General features: G+C 41.7%; 1 protein-coding gene across 7 annotated transcripts in view; it reads left to right on the top strand.

Annotated features, from left to right (window-relative positions):
* MYO6 (myosin VI) overlaps positions 1-20644 on the top strand; it is a 924144-nt gene that overhangs the window by 658071 nt on the left and 245429 nt on the right. For all 7 annotated transcript variants that reach the window (XM_086926522.1, XM_086926523.1, XM_086926525.1 and 4 more), the window contains exons 21-22: positions 3127-3257; positions 3420-3497. In XM_086926522.1, the coding sequence (XP_086782648.1) occupies positions 3127-3257; positions 3420-3497 (209 nt within the window). The remainder of the gene's footprint in view (positions 1-3126; positions 3258-3419; positions 3498-20644) is intronic.

Consider the following 20644-nt stretch of genomic DNA (forward strand, 5'->3'; position numbering starts at 1 on the left):
ACCAGCATGTCTTGATGTGAGTTTAGATATAGTCAGTTAAGGACGTGTTGTTTTTCCAAACCTGATTTATGGATTAGAAGTGGCAGCAACCAATGTGTATTGCTTGCATTTTCTTACAGTGGCTTAAATATTGTAAACTACTTAAAACATATAAAAAATATATAGTTTGAAAGAGTTTGCATCCAAGTGCCAAGATCAGTTAGTGGAGATGTTTAGTGACAGTTGTCACAATTTAGCAGCACAAATAATCTTGCTACCCAGTTCTGTATCAAGAGCTGAATAAAGAATTAATCCGATTTCAAGATTGTGCTGTAGTTCTTAGCAGTTAGTTCTAGTTGACAACCAATCAGAAACTGAGCAAGATGTTTATTGTAAGGAAATGCTGTGCTGTATTTGTAATGAACCCTGCTTTGGGGTTGAATTCCCGACCCTACGTTGACCAGTATATCTCGATTTGATGTATGTAAGGGTTCAACCATGTTTTCCTCAATTGTATTTCATATTTGTCACGTAAGATACGAAGTACTTTAATATGTTATATGAACATCATTATGTCTTCCCTAACGATAATGCACTCTGTACCCCTTTGCCCTTCCCTTTTCCCAGTCTCCGGCAGGGGTGACGCTAGCATTGTGGACAGTGGTTTGTGGCGCCTGCACTGAAGAGTAGTGACTTTGTGCAGTAGCAGATTTATAAGATAAGCTTTGGGCGAAGCACATTTATGTTACTAATTGAGCACTGAACAGTAGTATTGGACTACTATAACTGTATACTCATAACAATATTTTAAAGCCTTTAGAAAGTTAAACACAAACTTGGTCTCTGGGATTTTTTAAAGTAATTGGTTGAAAGGCGATAAATGAATTATGTAGCAGTTGAAGATGGAGTGACACAGCAATGCTCTTAATTTATAAAATGCAAGTAAAGAGGGCGCATTCCTGATTTGCTGGGCAGTTGGTTCCATTGGTTAAGTCCGTGGACCGAAAATTGATAATCTGAACTTCCACTACACTCTTCGATTTGGTAACCAGATGTAGATTAACATGTTTTGAAATAAGGGAGCTAATTTTGAGGGTAACCACAAAAGACACACCTCATCTCGCAATATCTGTTATCAACTCGTACAGTGGTTTTCATAGCCAGGGATGATCTGTAATTCAAACATTATCAATAACCTACTTAAACTTTAAGATGTAATCATAACCTAAGTGTGTTTGGATTAGGAGTCCATATGATGTAATGTCAGTATTTATTACCGATTTTAAATAGGTTCTTCCTGGGAAGGTCGTTCCAGGCCTCTACCTGCAGATGCGTCAAATGTAGGCTGGTTCTACCATGTCTATTCTTTTTTTTTTTTTAAGGATTTTTTAATTATTTTGTAGAACATATCAGTCACAAATATATCCGCATTCAATACATCACATCTCCGTAATTTTCACATTACATATGCAACAAAATTTCACTTCTGTTCAGCCATCTACACTTTATCTGTTCCATCGTTTCTCTTTCATCTCCATCTCACTAGTAGGTGAAATACATAGTTAACCCTGGTACGTGTTCCATTTGCCCCATTTTTTATCCCATTTTTTGGGACAACCGCCATGTCGATTCTTGATTTTATCTCTCTCCCCGTGCCTATATAGGCTCGCCACTGCAATCCTTTACCGCCCACTGGCACTGCCTGGTCAGCTCACCGTCATATTTCTGTTCTGTTACAATAACAACACTTAATACCAAAGATGTGCAAACAGACATTTGTGGAAACCTGGTTTCTCTTCCCTGAGTGGCACCATAGTGTCATTTTTAAGTAAAATTAAACTGGATGTCGGTAACCGATTTTATTTTTCATACTGTTTTATGCGAAGTAATCGGGGCAACAGACGTTTAAACAGTTGTACATCAAACACAACATTTTGAAAGTAACTTTTGGTTTGATTGACATCAAGTGAAAGTCCCTAAGATAAAAGGGTGCACAATTACAGTTACATTCTGAAGCCAAAGTGTGTGGAATTCCATTGTTTCACCCCAAATACAGTATTTTGGGCGCATTTTTAGAATGCTGTAAGTCCAACGAAAAGTCAATAACCATTATGTATTACTTGGTCAGTAGATGATATTCTACATCACATTTCTTTCCACTTTCGATGACAGCTAATCACTGGCACATAGTTTTTAACATTTACTTCTCTTTATTTCGTGCCATTCTTCTTTTTAATATCTTGCATATTTGTGGTACTGTGATTGCACTGCACCCATTTACCCCTCAGAGCTGGGTTGTATGCATTCTAAAAAGTTACAAGAAAAGAAAATACAGTTTTATCATAGGTGTCTAGGTGATATACGTGCTGTTTCTGTTCTAATTTCCCAACCACTACGTCAACGGACCATGGCCACCAAAACGAAATGAACACATACCTAGGTCTCAGCTTTTTTTATCCTTTGTATGCATAAATAAACAAGATTGCCACTTTCTGTTAATTTTAAGCACACACATGTGCTTCATTTCAGAACTCCTTAAATATCAGGTACATTTTTCTTATTTCACATTGTATGAATGCCATGATCTTATTCAATCCTTACTAGAAGGTTGCTTCAACCATATACCTTTTTCTACTAGAGACAGTTATTTTTACTTGGTATGGAGCAAGAAGTTATCAACAAACAGATCATGTTTTGTATTAATATTATTTGCAAATTAGATATTAAAGCAGACCAGGCTACTTATAACTTTAAATGTTCTTTGATGATTAGGTTTGTGTTGCGGGCTAGACTGTACTGGTGTTACATTGGAAAGACAATGTAATGTTCTTAACAAATCAGTGTCAATTGCTACATTTTGACTGTGATACTTGGGCTAGGGTTAGGCAAGTGGCCTTGGAGAATCTTTTCAACTGAAGTAACTTGTTTCGGGACCTATGCCTACATCCACCCAAATGTTAGTGAAAATTGTAAGGGGACTGTTTAAGGCAGTTGTATACCAGTTTGAGGATCAGTTACTTGTGTGATTTCTGTAGTTTTGAAACTCATTCGCCCAAAAGTGTGATCAGCACACTCCTCAAACTGAGCTTCATATTTGTTTCTGAATTGCATTTTATTTTTCTTGACAATATGTCAATTATTTTTCAGGTATGGTATCTGTTTTGGACTTGATGCAGGGTGGGTTCCCATCGCGAGCCTCATTTCATGAACTGTACAACATGTATAAAAAGTATATGCCGGCTAAGCTGACTCGGCTGGATCCAAGACTCTTCTGCAAGGTAGGAATTAATTTAATGAGTGACAACATTAATTGACTGTAACATTAATTTTTCTCTTCATGCTGAATACAACTATTGATGTTTCAGAGGTATATCTTTAGCTTTGAAGATACTTTTGTGGTTTGCAATGTGACTGATTAATATCTCTGTTTTATGTTACAGGCTTTGTTCAAAGCTTTGGGCTTATGTGAGAACGACTACAAATTTGGATTAACAAAGGTCTTTTTCAGACCTGGCAAGGTTAGTGGCTCCAATTGTTAATTCATTGTGATGGTCTTAGAATAATGTAATCCTTCATGAATGATCAAATTACATATTCAGTTTCAAATACTAACCTTTTGAGTGCTGAAGGTCCTTTTCATGCCCTTGAAATATAGCACACATTTTCTAATTGGAGGACAATATTTTATTATAGGACCAGCTAACAAGCACATTTCTGAATTGTAATCTGTGTGTGTGTGTATATATATCTGCATACTTGTTTGATTCCTCATGGAGAGGTCACATATATTATTATCTTTTAGAGGGATTGTGTATTGTAGATGAGGTGATCATAATTAAATGAACTATTTTAGATGACATTTTGAAGTATGACATATCAGATGTGATTGAGGGGTACCATAAGAACGATCTTCATAGAAAGGACGTAGATGTATGGCATTTAATTTCAGCATCAGTTGTGAGGATACTGCTATTAATACTTTCAAAAGGCATATAGGAGATCAATTATGCGATAAGAGCAGAAATGCAAGCTAAGTCAGCCTGATATTTCAAATTTGCCATCAGTATCTAGGTGCTTATTTAGTCTTGCTGTCTAAATCGGGTAACCATAACATAAAATCTATTGAAGCGTAGTATGACACAAAATACACTGCTGATTGAAATATGTAAGATGTGAATGATGTCTAAATGCTATAAATGTAAAATGATTAATTTTAATAACTCCAAATGTTTTTGGAATGCATTTTAAGGCAATACTATTACTAGGTTTGGCACTTAAGTATCTTGGCTCTTTCTGCATTTTAAAAGCACCTAGTCAAAAACAATATTGAGTACAACTGGAAAAGTAGCTTTCTGAGTGTTCTGGAAAGTATTGTGTTGTATTGTTATTTATACAGCACTGTCCATACCTTTACTAGGCTTAAGAGACTTTCTCCAATCTTCAGCTAGTTTGTACTCCAAAAGATTAATCTGTGCCCTCAAAAGAGCAGGGAAGCTCTCTAGTTTTCACTGAGTACTTGGAATTCTTTCAGGTGTATGAATGGGATTTCTGGATTGAATTATTTTTTAAAGCATCACACGTAAAGCACTGGAATAGCATACATAGGCACACTACATTCCTGGAAATGTCACACATACTGTGAGTGTGCACACTTAACACTTGGAAGCTATGCCCTTCAAATATGCCCAGTGAAAATGAAGTGACTACTGTCCCCAATAACATACTGGGAAATCTATGAGTATTTGAGATGAATGTCATCTGTGGAGAAAGAAGCATGTTTATTTCAAACTTCCAGGTATCTCTGATCTAGGACTGTCAAGGTGACGCAGCACAGTATTTTTCCAGATCTCGACTAAAGCGATCGCCAGTGCTGAGTGCAGAGGCTCGGGCGGGGTTGTTGTGTGTATCAATTAGAACGTTCAGAAGCAACATTCTGAAGAAGCATGCGTTAAGGGCCGCTCTTCTGGGCCTGGGTGCAAATCAGAAGACACATGGGCAAATAGAGGAGAGAGCAGGAGGACGGTCATTGGGCACATGAAAATAATAGCCATCTTCTGAATAGCAGAATGGTATTTTCTTTATTGTTGAACGTTTGGGCCGTGTATTAGGAAACTTGAACATACTATAAACTTAATTCCATTTGAAATTAGGTATTGAATATGTGATAGAAAATAACGAGTGCAAGCGTGCAGTTAAAGACCCACCAATTAAAGTATTTCCATCCTAATGTTTCTCATTGATCCATTCTATATAATGTGCATCCAAACTCACGGAGAAAAACATTTAATACTCTGAATTCACGTAGTGTAATCAGTAGAGTGACTGCTTCTCTTTAACCCGTCCAAGGGCTTACTTCAATTTAAAACAAAGTGTCTATTCCATCCACGGGAAAACCCATAGTCCGGTAACTGCAATAAAAAAGAACTATTAGCTTGATAAACATGTATCAAAAAGATTTCATGACCGCGTTCGAACACATCCTGTTAATACTAAACCTACCTCTTACTGGTAATCTTCATCGCTGGCAGCACAATTAAATTCAACATAATAGAAATGCTAAGTTATGTCTTAAATCCTGCCTTTCTATCATGGCAACGCATTCAATTTATTCGACAGTGCTTGAACACATCCTGTTGTTGCACTGTGTCTCGCTCAATGTGTAACCTTAACAGTAGCCTTTAAGCTGGTAATCAATTTGTTGTCCCGCTAAAGCCCTTTACTTTCTATCGCGCTCTACCTGAAATATATATTAAACCTTTCACCTCAGACCAAGAATTAGGAAAACAGCCTCATTCTAAACCAGTTGTTGTCCATTGGAAATATAGCCAGGCAGTCCTAGGAAGAGCATATTACAATAATGTGACCTAAAAGAACTGGGTAATAAAGAATGATTTTCATTACAGTTTTCAGCATGAAAAAAAAGTGGTGAAGCTAGAAAACCCATAACTGGTCCAGGTAGTTTATATATAAATAATGTCGTGATGGAAAGGTTTGGTCTGTCAGCTGTCATCAAAGGAAAGGTTTCTGAATCCTTGATCAGACCTAAAAAGAAAAGGTTGGGATAGATTTCAAAATTGCTGCATTCCAACTGCCACAGTACAAATGCAATCAAGATGCTTAATTTAATAATCTGAGACTAAAGCACAGTATGTAAGAAATGATCAACATGGAAGGAACACGGTAAGGAGATGAAAAAGCTTGATGTTCGGAGGAGGTAGGAGTAGAAGTATTGACATTAGCTGTTTTGAGAAATCCAAATTAGGAGGAAAGAAGTCATGGTGGTGAAAGATTATTCAGGGGATTGGTGCAGAGAGCTAAAATATGTTCTCTGCTTTCCTGGGGTGCAAAGGTGACAGCATTCCTGGTCCTGTGCCTGGACAAGGCACAGACGGGCCTGCATTTGGTGAGCTTGCCTTTGGTGCTGCAGTCCTAAATAGGTCATGGGTGGTCTGCACATGCCTGTGGAAAGACAGATTACAGAGCGTGCAGTGACTAAAATGGCCTTTCTAGTATGGGAACACACAGACATAACACTAAGATGACAGGTGATCAACCCACAAGACCTATAAAAATAAAAAGCTCTTTCCTCTAAACTCAAGCAGTGAAATGAAAAGCAGCCAAGACATCAGAGCGGGAAGAAAGATTATGGCAGGAGGTGGGGCACAAAATATAGTAAGAATGGATTTCTACTTTCAGCTTTTGAAGCCTTTGCAGTAATAAAACCGGGTACTTTGGAATTGTGAATTTGGACAGATTTACCGATTTACTGATCACTAATGGAGAGAACTGAGCCAAAGCTGAGGGTCCCAGGTAATTTGCTGGTTAACCTTCAACTTCAGCTCAGCTAACTTCCCCCCTGAAATCTGTGGGCATATACACATGGTGACCCTTCTAAATTAGCATCACCGCTGTCTCTTTTGCACTTCACATTTAGTCAGGAGCTAAGGGGGAGTTTTACTCTTGTTTTTTCTGTTCTCTCCATTCAGACACTTTTCACTTTTTTCTTGAACATTGGGTATCACCGACAGATAAGTTTAGGCTTATGTTGTCAAAAAAAGTATTTGAACTATGCCAATACTTGCAGTTAGCTTTCGGAGAGCCTCTTTGTATCATTGGTTGGCATTCTTGTCAGTCTCAATACCTTGCTTCTCATTCAGTGGCTTTCATTCCTTTTCTTGTTCTTGTCCCTCACCTGGGGAACAGCTTCTTTACTCTCCTACTGATTAGATGAGTTGTATGGTCCACTGCTGACATTCAAGCACTCCAAGGTGCATAGGTTTTCTTGCTGTCTTCGGTTTTGCTTCATCTCTGCCCCCATGTTCTGTGTTGCTTCTCCATCCCCTGCTAGTCCATTGCTTCCACCGGCACTTATTATGCTCAGATTGGTCAGTTTCTTTTCTAAACCCTGGACTGAAACTCTGCTCCCTCCCACGTATGGCTGATCAGCCTCTGCAGCATTGACTTGACCACTATCAAGGCACTCTTCCTCTCCTCGACACCTCAGTTACTCGTCTGCTTCTCCTGTTCCATTTTTCTTTCTTCTTTACATTAAAAAAATAAAAATTCTGATGGGCTTGGCAGCAGCAAGATGCTAGTGGGCCACGCCTTCATCTAAAAATCACTATTGCACTTGCACACTTTTTATATGCAAGTTTTACTTTACTGCTGGATCATGGTTGTCATGATGACACATTCCCACGTATACCATATTGCATTGGGACATGCCATGAATGCCATCATAAAAAAGCTAAGCCACTAGAACCAAGCTATACTTTGGTGACAAGCCCTAATAAGGGCAAAACCCGTCCCGGGTTGCATGTATTCTAGTTCAGGGAGGACCTGGCCTGGCAGTTTGGGCTGGATTGTTCTTATGAGGAGTAGGGTCAAGACTGATTTGCATATGGCTGGGTCCAAACTGAGATGGCCTGGTGGACAAAAAAACGATGGATTGCGGGTTGCAGTTCAAACGATTGACAGTGGCTGAGATTAATTCCAGCATTCCCTCCATCACCTTGTTGTTGTAGTTGACTCCCTAAGTGTGACTAGTATGCCCAGACTTGGGTCCCGGGCTAACTGTGCCACTGGAACTTAGCTGTACTTGGCTGACGTGCCTTATTAAGTGGTAATCCTGTCCTGGGTTGCTTGTATTCAGTTTCAGGGAGGACCTGACCTAGCATTTCGGGCTGGACAATTCCAATGAGGAGCAGGTTTAAGAATGATTTGCATATGGCTGGGTCCAAGCTGAGGTTGCATGTTGGCCCAAGAGCGAAGGATTGGGATGCAGCCTCAAGTGTTTGCCAGTGGCTGAGATTAATTCAAGCATTTCCTACATCATGTTTTTGTTTTTTGAAGTTGGAGCTAGTGATTAAGTCAACTAAAATGACCGAAGCAGCACCATGATGAACATGTGTGCATGTGCAGTGATGAATTGTTTTTTCAGTTCAGTTACAATTAAGGGCAAAGTCAAAAGGTTAGGTTATAGGTGTGGTCTATATGCTTTACTAATGCTTGTATCTGCTGCTGTTTATTTACCCAAACCAGTCCATGAAGGATGATGTGTACCCTTCTGCAGTGCAAAGATTTACTAATCTGTTGGAGAGTTACTGTATTTCTTAAAAATCCTGTTAGAAATGGGGGTCTCTAGTTGTCAATGGTTTGCACCTTTGTCCAGATAGGGACCCTTCTTCCTAGTCAGGGTAAGGGGGATACACTTCTAAAATAACCCCTGCTCACTCCTTTGGTAGCACAAGCAGGCAGGTTTATCTTAGAGGCAGGGCGGAAAGCATTTTGTGCATGCATACATTAACACAGAGAAAACACTACAAATTGACACCACACCAGTCTAGAAAAATAAGCAACACTTTATATAAACCAACAAGACCAAATACGACAAATATCCAACATACAATACTGTAAAAATAGTAACTTTGCAAGATAACCTTTAAATTGCAGAAATATCTCAAAATCACAGCTCTTCCCAGTTGGTAGCCCCGTCCGGGCTACTGCGATGCTGAAAACAACAGAGTCTAACAGTTCCAGCCAACCGTGTGGATACAGGCCAGCTAAAGCATTGACAGACTTGTAGACAGTACCTTTCTTGTTGCTGCTGATCCCATTGACACAAGTCTGCAACTGTTGTGGTTGTGATGCGAAGTGGAAGCAGTGCAGCACGCGGTGGTCTCGCGGCACGGTGCAGTCAGCAGCTCGGTGGCGGTTGTTCAACGGCGTCAGTGAGGCCAAGGCTTACGATGCGCAATGAGGCATTGCTTGATGCGGTGATGGTAGGTCATGGTGCAGGCGACAGAGCCGGTCGATGTTCGGGTCGGGCAGCGACCGTGTCAGTGAAGTCCAGAAAGAGTGAAATGAGGTGGTGAGGAGTGCGGTGCCCACAGGACGTGGTGCAAGCAACAGCTCGGTGATGGTCACCCAGCCGCGTCGGTGAGACCCGGGATGCAGTGCGAAGTGCGGCGATGCCCTCTGCGGTGCCTTCAGGACACGGACCCAGCAATAGACACAGTGACACAGTCGGCTGCTCTTTTCTACGGCAGCGACTGAAACCAGCGGTTCCGGAGTCGGTGCCCAGAAGGGTGATGAAGTCTTTGTTGTTCGTGAGACTTCCTGAACAGGGGGCAAGCTCTACCTCAAGCCCTTGTAGATGCTTTGTCAAGCAAGATACGCACACAGTTCCTCTCCTTGGCAGAAACAGCTACTGCAGGCAAACCACAGTCAGCACACAGCAAAGGGGCAGTACTTTTCCTCCAGCTTCTTCCAGCTCTTATCTGTGGCAGAGGTTTCTCTTGAAGTCCACAGTGCTCTTGGTCTGGGCCCTACTTTTTGTAGCACAAATTCTTTTGTTCTCTGGTAGCAGAGAAGCTCTTTGCCCATCCAAAACCAGTTCTGTCCTCTCTGTTACAGCTGCCCGACAGGAGGTGGAGACATCATTGTCCAAGGCAGACCAGACCCATTCAGGTGTGAAAGAAATCTCCTCGCCATACTCTGAATGCAGCCCAGGTCTATTCAGTCCAGCCCATACTCACCCTGGAAAGGCAGGATAAACCGAACTCCTCCCCCCCCCAAGTGCCTGTCTGAACAGAATGCACGTCCCCAAGCCCCTGTCACTCAAAAGCCAGACAGTCAATATGCAAACCTAGTAGAGGCACACTGGATGGCTAAGCTAGAAAATGCCTACTATCTAAAAGTGGTATTTTCAACCCAGGATATAACACTCATCCTTACTAAAAGATGCATCTTTATATCCTGAGTTCAGGCATACTAACCTCCTACTTTCTACCTTGTCCCAATGGGAAGTTATATTTATAAGAAGTTATAAATAAACTCCCATTCTATCCTATGGGACAGATAGCCTTTCAATAGGGGAAAATTAAATGTACTGTATTTCACTATCAGGATGTGTCACACACACTGCACCCTGCCCCGGGGTTATCTCATTCCTACCTTAGGGGTGTCTTATTTGTAAGAAAAGGGAAGGTTAGCGCCTGGCAAGTGGGTGCATTTGCCAGGTCGACATGGCAGTACCAAACTGCGTACGGACACTGCAGTGGCAGGTCTGAGATACATTTACAAGCTGCTCATGTGGGTATTACAATCAGTGCTGCAGGTCCACTAGCAGCATTTGAATTATTGGCCCTGGGCACACACAGTGCACTGTACTAGGGACTTAGCAGTAAATCATATATACCAATCATGGAATCACCAATCCATAAATACATTTTACAGGGAGAGCATATGCACATTAGCACTGATCAGCAGTGGTAAAGTGCCCAGAATCGTAAAGCCAACAAAAACAGGAGGCCAAAAAGCAATATGTTTGGGGATAAACCCTCTGGAAAAGCCAGGTATAACAACTCCTATTTCAAATCACTTACTAACTGCTATTTGTATTGCTTAGCTACTTTTATGTATTTTGAGGAATCCATCCTGTAGTCACTTAGGATTCCTGTCTTTATTTTAATTTTCTGTACCAAACATAGTTTCTATTTAAGTAAAACTCATAAAAAAGTGCGACAAAATATATATTACAAAAAATACTTTGTAGGATAACCTTTAAAGGCGGGTGTAGCTTAATTATAAATCATACATGCTCAACATTCCATTTTTTCTGCAGATGTGCCCAGACTAATAGAGTAACTTAGTATCCAAATTAAATTCCCAAACTTTTGACTCATTCTATAAACATCATACTTTGATAGGAAGGTGCTGGGGAGGTCTAAATGGTCTTGAATTTAGGGTTGGAGATGTCCTGCTTGTCTTTGCGGGCTAACGGTTATATTCTTTTAAAATGAAGATTCATGGCATTCCTCAAGCTGAATATATATATTTTTTTGTAAACAGATTTGTATTGGCATTTATGACAAAATAGACATTTTACAGTGAAATCTCAATTGTTCCAAAACCAATTAACCTAGTCCTCCCCCATCTTTGAACACCCAGTCCCTATCACATCATGTATCTATTCGATAAAATCATAGTGTATACACCTTGCATAGTTTGTTACTACATACACTCTATCCTTCGTCTATAATTTTGCTGTTAGTATTTGGAACAACATATCCACTATTCTAGTTTTCTATTTTCAGAGTTTAAATAAAGGTACTACTAATTATGTTCCTACCCTGATACATCTTCCTTGTTAGGCTCTTTTATACAATCCAGTAATAGATCTCATGCTCAAGCCCTATCAGTTGATCCTGTTCCTTTCTTGACTTCTTTGTACAGTACAATGCTTTCATAGCCCAGCCTACTAATCAACTCCATCTTATATTTTTCAACTCTAGGAGGCCAAATTGCCTTTGGATGCATAGTTATCTCTCATGTAGCAAGACCTAGAGCCCAATCAAATAACCCTGTAGTGTTTGTGCCCTATGTAGATCTTGGAAATCCCCCCAAAAGGCAAGTCAAAGGAGAGTAATCTATTGTTCTCTGCGTCACCTCATTTATAAAGGACACAAGATATCTTTATAATGTACGGCAGGGGGTACTTTATATTTTATATCTTACTGCAGTTGTGTGCCATAGGAATCTACTCAACATATTTTTTCTCCATATGTTTATCAGTTTTTAATGAATTTAAAAGTGACTACCATGCATCTCGTTCACATCTTTTTAATGTTACAGACTCACGGTAAGCACTTACCAGTCCCTCCTCCCTCCCCAACACTTTCTCTCAAAGGACGACTTTGACTGGAGAAAAAAGTCACCTAATACACCAACATTAGGTTTCATCCAGGCCAATAGGTTCCCTCCCATTTCTCCTTCCCTTTCCAAGACTTCAAAGAAATAACTTTATCGCTCTCCAATAATAGGAGCACACTGTATTTTCTAGTTCTTGAGACAACTAATCCGTTAATGGCTCCAGCACCCCCTCAAAGTATAAGTGATTTCCACTGACACTGCTAAAAAGGTGTTTCATCGCGAAAGAGTTTCAAAGCATAGTATGCTATTAGGTTAGTTATTAGAGTTCCATCTTTTTTAATGCAGTGTAAAACTTAGCATCTCCCAGGCATTGTCCTGTGAGGTCCTTTCAGAACCATTCATATATTTATATCCAGTAGGTCTCAAATCAACAACAAGATCCATTGTTCTAAGGGGCTTATCGGGACAGCTTCCTAAACTCCTGCTACTCCTTCGCATTCCCACCATATGTAAATAGTATTTCCCTTCTCACCACATCCTCTCCAACACTTATGTCCTGTAGATGAACACATATGTTGGAGCCTCATACGTGTGTAATGCCATTTATAAATGACCTTTTAATGTATTTCCCTATTTTTTTCAGAAATCAAACTTTTATTTATGTCTGCCCCTAAGACCTCCCATTGCTCTGAGGTTATCAACCTTTTAAAAAATTTCTCCCATGATGACATGTATGGCCATCTAGGGGAGGAAAGGAAGTAAACAAGAAGCACATATATTTTTGAAACAATGCCTTCAGATCCTATTAATTTAGACAGCAAAGATTCAAAAGGCAATCTTTCACTAATGGATGCCTCTTTCATCTCGGTGTGGAGGACACAGTGTCTCAGGTGGACATAGCGAAATCTCTTTGACACCTCTGATATGGTTTTTGCAATCTTCTGCAAAGTAAGGCCCAGTTTTCAGTATCTCATACACTCAAGAGCACAGTGGATGCCAGTTTACCAACCGGAGACAGGGAACAAGGTAGATTATAACCCATGAACCACCCGCATATCCCATGTAGATGATGCATTTGGGGCAACCATTAGTGCTTTGAGACTTGCAGTATTATTTACTTCTTAGTGAGCTTCAAACTTCTTTTACCATGGATGGACACATGCAAGAATCCACAATAAATATTTTTAGACTTTATTCAAATCAACACCCTAAACTAGTGCAGATAATATATCCAGATGTTTATTAAAGCAGACAATATATTGGTACTAAAAACAATAAGCTTAATATTACAACATTTTGACTGCATTTTATTTGATCATTTCATTGTATGATGCATTCAGGCTCTGTTCGCCAACCCCTCTATTCTAACCCTTAGTTAATTAAGCTTTCTTAGCACCAAAAGTGCCTTCTGAAATTCTTGAGGTGGTGTCTGTTCTGCGTACCTTAGCTGAACAACACACATTGTTGGTTTTCTGCTTCCAGCTCTCTCAATAATGATGTTCCCTAGTGACTCGAGCAGGCCAGGCTGGCTCTGAGAACACAGTGGCCTTCAGTGAGGATTTTTGCAAGTCAGCTCGCACAAAGTCTCCCAGGATGTAGAAGATTCCTCTCTGCCTAACACATCTTTATGAAGCCTTATTACACTTATCTGGTTATTTTGAAACAGGCATGCTTCTTGCTGAATCCTGTAAAATGCACCTTCACTAAATTCTAACACATATTTTAAATTATTTAAATATATATGAATAATTGATGTGCTATCAGAATATCATAATGTAAATGTTATATATTGAACATGTCTAATTAATACTAAATGTAACACGCATTTGTAAATGAAAAATATGCACTGAGATACATGAATAAATGAATTGCTCTTTTTCTTTCTAATCTCCTTTAATTTATCCTTTATCTGATCCTGAGCTATCACAGTGAATGCACCCACATTTTCCAACACTTCAATATTATTATTATTATTATTATTATTATTATTATTATTATTAATAATAATAAAGAGTTTGTATAGCGCCCAGCTACCCACTTGGGGTTTCCCAGTGATTAAATGGCAGGTCGGGTCTATCCGGGTCTCGCTGACTCAAAACTACCAGGTCTTCAGCTGTCTTCAAAAGGTCATAAGAGAGGAACAGCTTGTTAAGGGTTCTGGTAGGGCATTCAACAGCTCAGGGCCTTAATATGCAAAGGACCGACCTCCTATGTGTGTGCGTTTGACTATAGAGACAACGCACTGGGAGAGTTCACTATAGCGTATTAGAGCGTAGAGTGCGAGACAGTTGATGTGATCCAGTAACTTGAAGAAGGTATTGTGGGCCAACGCTTGATATTGCTCTTTGCACATAGCACAAGGATTTAAACTGAATCCGCTTCTCCAATGCAAGCCAATGAATCTCCCGGAGGATAGGCCTTGCCACATTTAGGGAGTCTATAGAGCATCCTTGCTGCCGAGTTCTGGACCACTTGCAACCCTCTGTGGGAGGCTTTTCCCGCCCCCACTTACTGTAATCCAGTCTTGACATAATAGGTGCATGAATAACCATCCTTTGAGCTGAGAACAGGAATAACAAGATGATTTTCTGTTGATTTCAGGATGGCAAAGGAGGTAGTGGCCACCTTCGTCACCCAGGGCTTCATGGGCAGCTTATCTTCCAGCAGGACGCCATGGTTCTTGAGTTTGGAGGCTGGATCTGGAAGAGGGCACAGGGTTTCGGGCCAGTTTTGTGCCTCAAAGTGACGGGTCCTTTCCCATTACAGAAGCTCGGTCTTGTCTCTGTTGAGTTTATGAGAATTGTTGTTCATCCACTCAGCAGCCAGGCCCAAGCAGGAGTTCAAGGCCTGAAAGTTGTGGTTCTGAGCAGATGACTGGGAGAAGATGATTTGCGTGTCATCTGTGTATGAAAAAAAAGTGAGGCCACAACTTTTCTTCATGTCAGCCAATGGGCTAATGCAGATGTTAAATAGTGTCACGCTTAAAGCTGATACTTGGGGAACTTAAGGAATATGCCCTGCCTTTTTCTTTAAGCACAACCTTGAATCCATCCAATCATGAACACCTTTGCCAACTTGTCCCTTCGAAACTTTCTGTTATGCTTCATGTTGGCCCTACTATCCTATTCATTCAGTGCTTCAAACTGATCAGGTCTTGGCTGTGGACTTGTAGTAAACAACACCCAAAGTAAGCACTTTCCTTCAGTTAAAAAGTACAATTCTCAAGAAATTGCAGCCTTTGTAGACTTGATTTCACTTCAGTAGCCTTGTGCTACTCCTTAAACCATAAGCTAGTGTGTATCCTAACATTCACAAGCAGCTCACAGGCTGGACTTCCATCTGACAGTGGAAGCTGGGCCTCTGCCAGCACCTTAGACTTACCAAGACAGGCACACATTGGAAATTCAAATAGGCTTCTCAAAACACCTTGCGATCAAACATACTACAAAACAATATCTCTTCAACCACAATAATTCTTGTCATCAAAAACAATGCACCTGTGTCTATGTGCATAGTTAAATGGTACAAAAATCAAACTCAACACAAGAGCAATATTACAATTACACACCGAGCTAGGTATCGACCAGCGGCAACCTAACATGGACCTGCAATTGTCTACATCTGTCTTTTGACAAAATAAACTACCCCTGTTCCTTCTCTAATTAGTACTTATTCACAGCTAGACCATTAAGGAAATCATACATTCAACTTTAACTTCCACAGATGCTATTACCTAACTCAAAAGTTCTCCAAATACAAAATCTTCATATAAAATGCATCTATTATATTATATTATGCTAGGTGTATTTGTATAGCCCATTATCACCCATGATGGTATTGTGGCACTAGCCAGGTGTTTAGGGTAGCCTTGGTGTGGGGAGAGGAATTAGTTGAGGAATTTAAGAAGAGAGGAGTCGGCTCTGATGTAATGTTGGAGGCCATTGCATGCTTTGGGGTCCATCTAAGAGAAGACTCAACCTCTGGATCTGCTTACATGAATGTGTGGGAAGTGTGCTAGTAGGTTGATTTGATTTGCCTGTATGGTTGGTGTGAGTGTATGTGGCTGTTCAGGTAAGTTGGTCCGTTTTTGTATGTGTGGGTGCAGAGTTTCAACTGTGCACGCTTGCTGGTAATTCCTGCGTAAAGGAAGTTTCCATTTTCCAGTCTGCTGGTGGTTAGTGCTTGGGTGACAGTCTTTCTACTTGTTTGGCAGCCGATTCGACACAGTCTGCCACCGCACACTAAAGGAACGCCTCCAAGAAGCCGGAATCCAGGGAAAAGCCCTGGACTGGATCACTTCCTTCCTCTCCGGCAGAACACAGAGCGTACGCCTCCCCCCCCCTTCCGCTCCAAAGCCACCGACATCACCTGTGCGTACCCCAGGGATCATCCCTCAGGCCGACGCTGTTCAACGTCTACATGGCCCCCTCGCACAGGTCATCCGCCGTGGATTCCCACTGAAACAAGAAGGACTGTGACCCAGGCCCTCGTCAGCAGCAGGCTAGACTATGGCAACGCACTCTACGCAGGCTACGACAACTACAACTCATTAAAAACGCCTCCGCCCGACTGATCCTCAACATCCCCCGCCGCAATCACATCACCCCCCACCTGAGAGATCTTCACTGGCTCCCCATCGAAAAGAGGATCACTTTCAAGCTCCTCGCCCACGCTCACAAGGCCCTTCACAACACCGGATCAGCCTACCTCAACAACCGACTCAGCTTCTACACCCCCACCCGCCAGCTCTGCTCCGCCAACCTCACCCTCGCCGCAGTCCCCCGCATCTACCGCACGACCTCCGGCGGCAGATCTTTCTACTTCTTTGCCGCCAAGACTTGGAACTCCCTCCCCACACACCTACGTCGGACCCAAGACCTCCTCACCTTCAGAAGACTCCTCAAGACCTGGCTCTTCGAGCAGTAGCAGCCCCCCCCTCAGCGCCTTGAGACCCTCACGGGTAAGTAGCACGCTTTAAAAGTACACTGATTGATTGATTGATTGAATTGCAGGTCTGTCTCATGACCCTCAGAGAGTGAAAGCAGGACACAGTCACAGTGTTGACCTGGTGAAGACAGGTCTAACTTATTGTTGATGATGAATGGAGGTTTCCTGCGTGTGAGCAAAGAGGGGGAGTGGGTCCTAAGTCTGAGGGCCACCAGATTGAGTCCCATGGTGAGGCATCCTTTCCGAGGTTCACCACTTCTGTTTTGTCAGTATTCAGCTTGAGACAGTTTGCCTCTATTCAGGTGGCCACTTCGGACATGCTGGTAGTCAAATGTGTTCTTTGTGTTTGTATTTGGTCGAGAGCGATAATATGCATAGGAGAGAACGTTGATCTTGTGGGTGCAGATGACGTACGTGAGTTGGGTCATCTGGATGATAGAGGATAGGGTTTATTTAAGAGCCTTGAGGTACTCCGCAGATACATTTTCTGTCTTCTGAAGAGTAAGGTGCTAGGATGACTGTCTGAGATCTTCCTGTCAGAAATGAGCAGATCTAGGGAAGGCAGTCCCTGAATGCCAGCCTTGTGTAGTCTTCTGACTAGGATGGGTTGGGAGACTGTGTCAAACATTGCAGAGAGGTCCAGTAGGATGAAGGTCACAGTTTCTCGTCTGTCTAGTAGCCTATATTTGTCATCTGTTGCTGTGATGAGAGCCGTCTCCATGCTGTGGTTGAGTCTGAATCCTGACTACGTGGGTCTTTGAAGCATCTGTTGATCACTTTTTCCAGCATCTTGGCTGGGTAAGGAAGGAGTGATGTTGGCTTGTAGTTCAAGAGATTGGCTAGGTCTGCTGAGGGCTACTTCAGTAGGGTGTTGACAGCTGCATGCTTCCAGGCTTTAGGGAAAGTGGCCGTGTTGATGAAGGCATTTAGGATAGGGATGAGGGTTTAGTGGATGAGGGAGAGCCCTTTTTTAAAGGCATGATGGTGGCATGGGTCTGATGGGGCCCGGGAGTACATGGACTTCCTGGTGGTGGCAGTCTCATTTGTGGTGACGGTGTTCCATGTGGTGAAGGTGTGTTCTCCAACAGAGATTCGTAGACTGGCTAGGAGTTTGGTGGGGGTCACGTTGGGTGTCAAAATTGTTTTAAATGGCTGTAATTGTGTTGCTTAAGAAGTCCGAGAGTTTGATGCATAGTTCTGAGAGGCAAAGAAGTTGCTTGTGGTGGCTGCTGGCAAGGTTAAATTTGTGATGATGGAGAATTTGTCTTTGCTGCTGTTGGTGCTGATATTGATGTGGTTTGCTAGGACCACCCTCTTGGTGGTTCAAATTTGGTAATGGTAGCACCTTGTTAGAAATAGGTTTTGTGGCTTGCTAGGGTATGCACCCAAGCCAGGCAGATTCCACCACTCTAGTCAGGATAAGGGAGTTACACTTCTGAAATATCCCCTGCTCACCCCCTTGGTTGCTTGGCACAAGCAGTCAGGCTTATCTCAGAGTCAGTGTGTAAAGCATTTGCACATAATCAACAGTAATACAGTAAAAACACTACAAAAGGACACTACATTGGTTTTAGAAAATACACAATATTTATCTTTGACCAAAATGATAACAATCCAACTTACAATAATCCGCAAATACCAATAACCAATAAAGCAAAAATAGACTTTATATACAGTTTCTTCAAGTTGATAGCTTCGTCCAGGCCTATCATGGCGTCATGAGCTAACAAATCCAACAATTTTGGCTGACTGTGGTGTCCTGGACCAGCTACAGTGGCGGGTACACCCATAAAACAGTTCCTTTGGAGATGCATGATGCTGGACCTTCCAGTGAGCTCCGGAGGAACGATGTCGGTAGGTGTTGGTTCCGGGAGTCACTGCAGGAGTCCGAGTCCTTGGGCCCTTGAAGTCACACATGCTGCAGGTCAAACTCCTTGAGTTTGAAGTCAGGAGCGCTGGCAGGCGTCTGGGCTGCAGTGTGAAGTGGAGCAGAGCGGTGTGACATGCAGTGCCCTCAGTTCATGGTGCAGGCAGCGGTGTCAGTTGATGAACTATAGTCGGTGGCGATGCGTTGGTGGGCCAAGGTGGCGGTATGGGATGGGGCGGTGCGTCATGTCACTGATGAGCAGTGCCCCCAAACCACGGTGCAAGCAGCGGCTTTGATGTCCTTTTGTAGCACCTGCGTCTGTGAGACGAGGGCTGCGATGCGAAGCGGGACTGTGCTCCGTGTTTTCCCCAAGCGGTATCCACAGGTCACATTGCAGTTAAAAACTGTGCACAGACACTGCAGTGACAGTTCTGAGAACCCCTTTTAAAGGCTACTGGTGTGGGTGGCACAATCAGCGCTGCAGGCCCACTAGTAGCATTTGATTTACTGGCCCTGGGCACACGTCCACATTAATAGGGACTTAGTAGTAAATAAAATAAACCAATCGTGGAAACACCAATCTATACACAATTCACTTAAGCATTGAATAGCCGTGGTAAAGTGCCCACAGTCCTAAAACCCACAAAAATACGGTCAAAAACAGGAGGCCAAAAACCAAAAAGTCTGGGGATGAACCCACCGAAAAAGCCAAGTCTAATACACCTTAATGTGAATTTGAAGACATCCTTGTCCGAGGTTTCTTGACTCGCTCTCCACCCACATTCGAGTCGCTTGCAGTGCCGCTTGGTTATCCTGATGTAGTGTCAAGACATGAATCACAATAATATTTTAGCACTTACCATCATACCAACAACCAGCAATATACTGCAGTTTTTTATGCACAGTAAAAAACCCAAAATAAAATAACATAAAACAACACAGACCCGCTCATCAACAACACTAGCACCACATCGCAAAACACACAACTCGAGTCACACCACAGTCTTACTCACCAATCCAACCTTTCAGACTGGACCGCCATATCACCTCTCCACCAAACTTCAACACCATATCACCTCACCTTGAAACAGTCTGCCTGTCCATGGATCAACAATCCACATAAATCCCCAACTCTAGGGTCTAATTAGCTACTAATTAATTTGACTAATTATTACCTGTTGCGTTCTTCACCAAAAGCTTTCAACTTTAAAGAGGGTTGATTCACAGGAGATGGAAAACCCTATATTCAAACACCCAACCACCTAGACTTTTCTGTTCTCTGTTTTGTAGATTTATTAAAATATCAAAATTCTAATTACAGAAATAAAAGCTAGTTAGAATTAGAAGAAACTACGTAAGCCAAATCTTCAATAATGCAAATGTGAAGTACCTTAAAACTTAATTGACTGCAGCACACTAGGTGAATAATCAATTAAAAGTAATAAGCCCTAAATACAAAAAGGAACACCCATGACTAGCTCTCTTAAAAGGAACTAGCAGAATTCTTCCCAACATAATGTTTATAAATCTTTTATAGTGTTTTAGACAACGGAAGCACACAGATTGAAGGCATGACATTACATAAAGAGATGGTACTAAAATTTTACTTGCATAGTAAACCAAGCTGTTTGTTCCCAACCACACCAAACAACTATTTCCAAATGAATGTTATTGGCCATTAATCATAGTATTACTTGT

The sequence above is a fragment of the Lissotriton vulgaris genome, chromosome 6 (genome assembly GCF_964263255.1).
Source record: "Lissotriton vulgaris chromosome 6, aLisVul1.2, whole genome shotgun sequence".
Lineage (NCBI taxonomy): Eukaryota > Metazoa > Chordata > Amphibia > Caudata > Salamandridae > Lissotriton > Lissotriton vulgaris.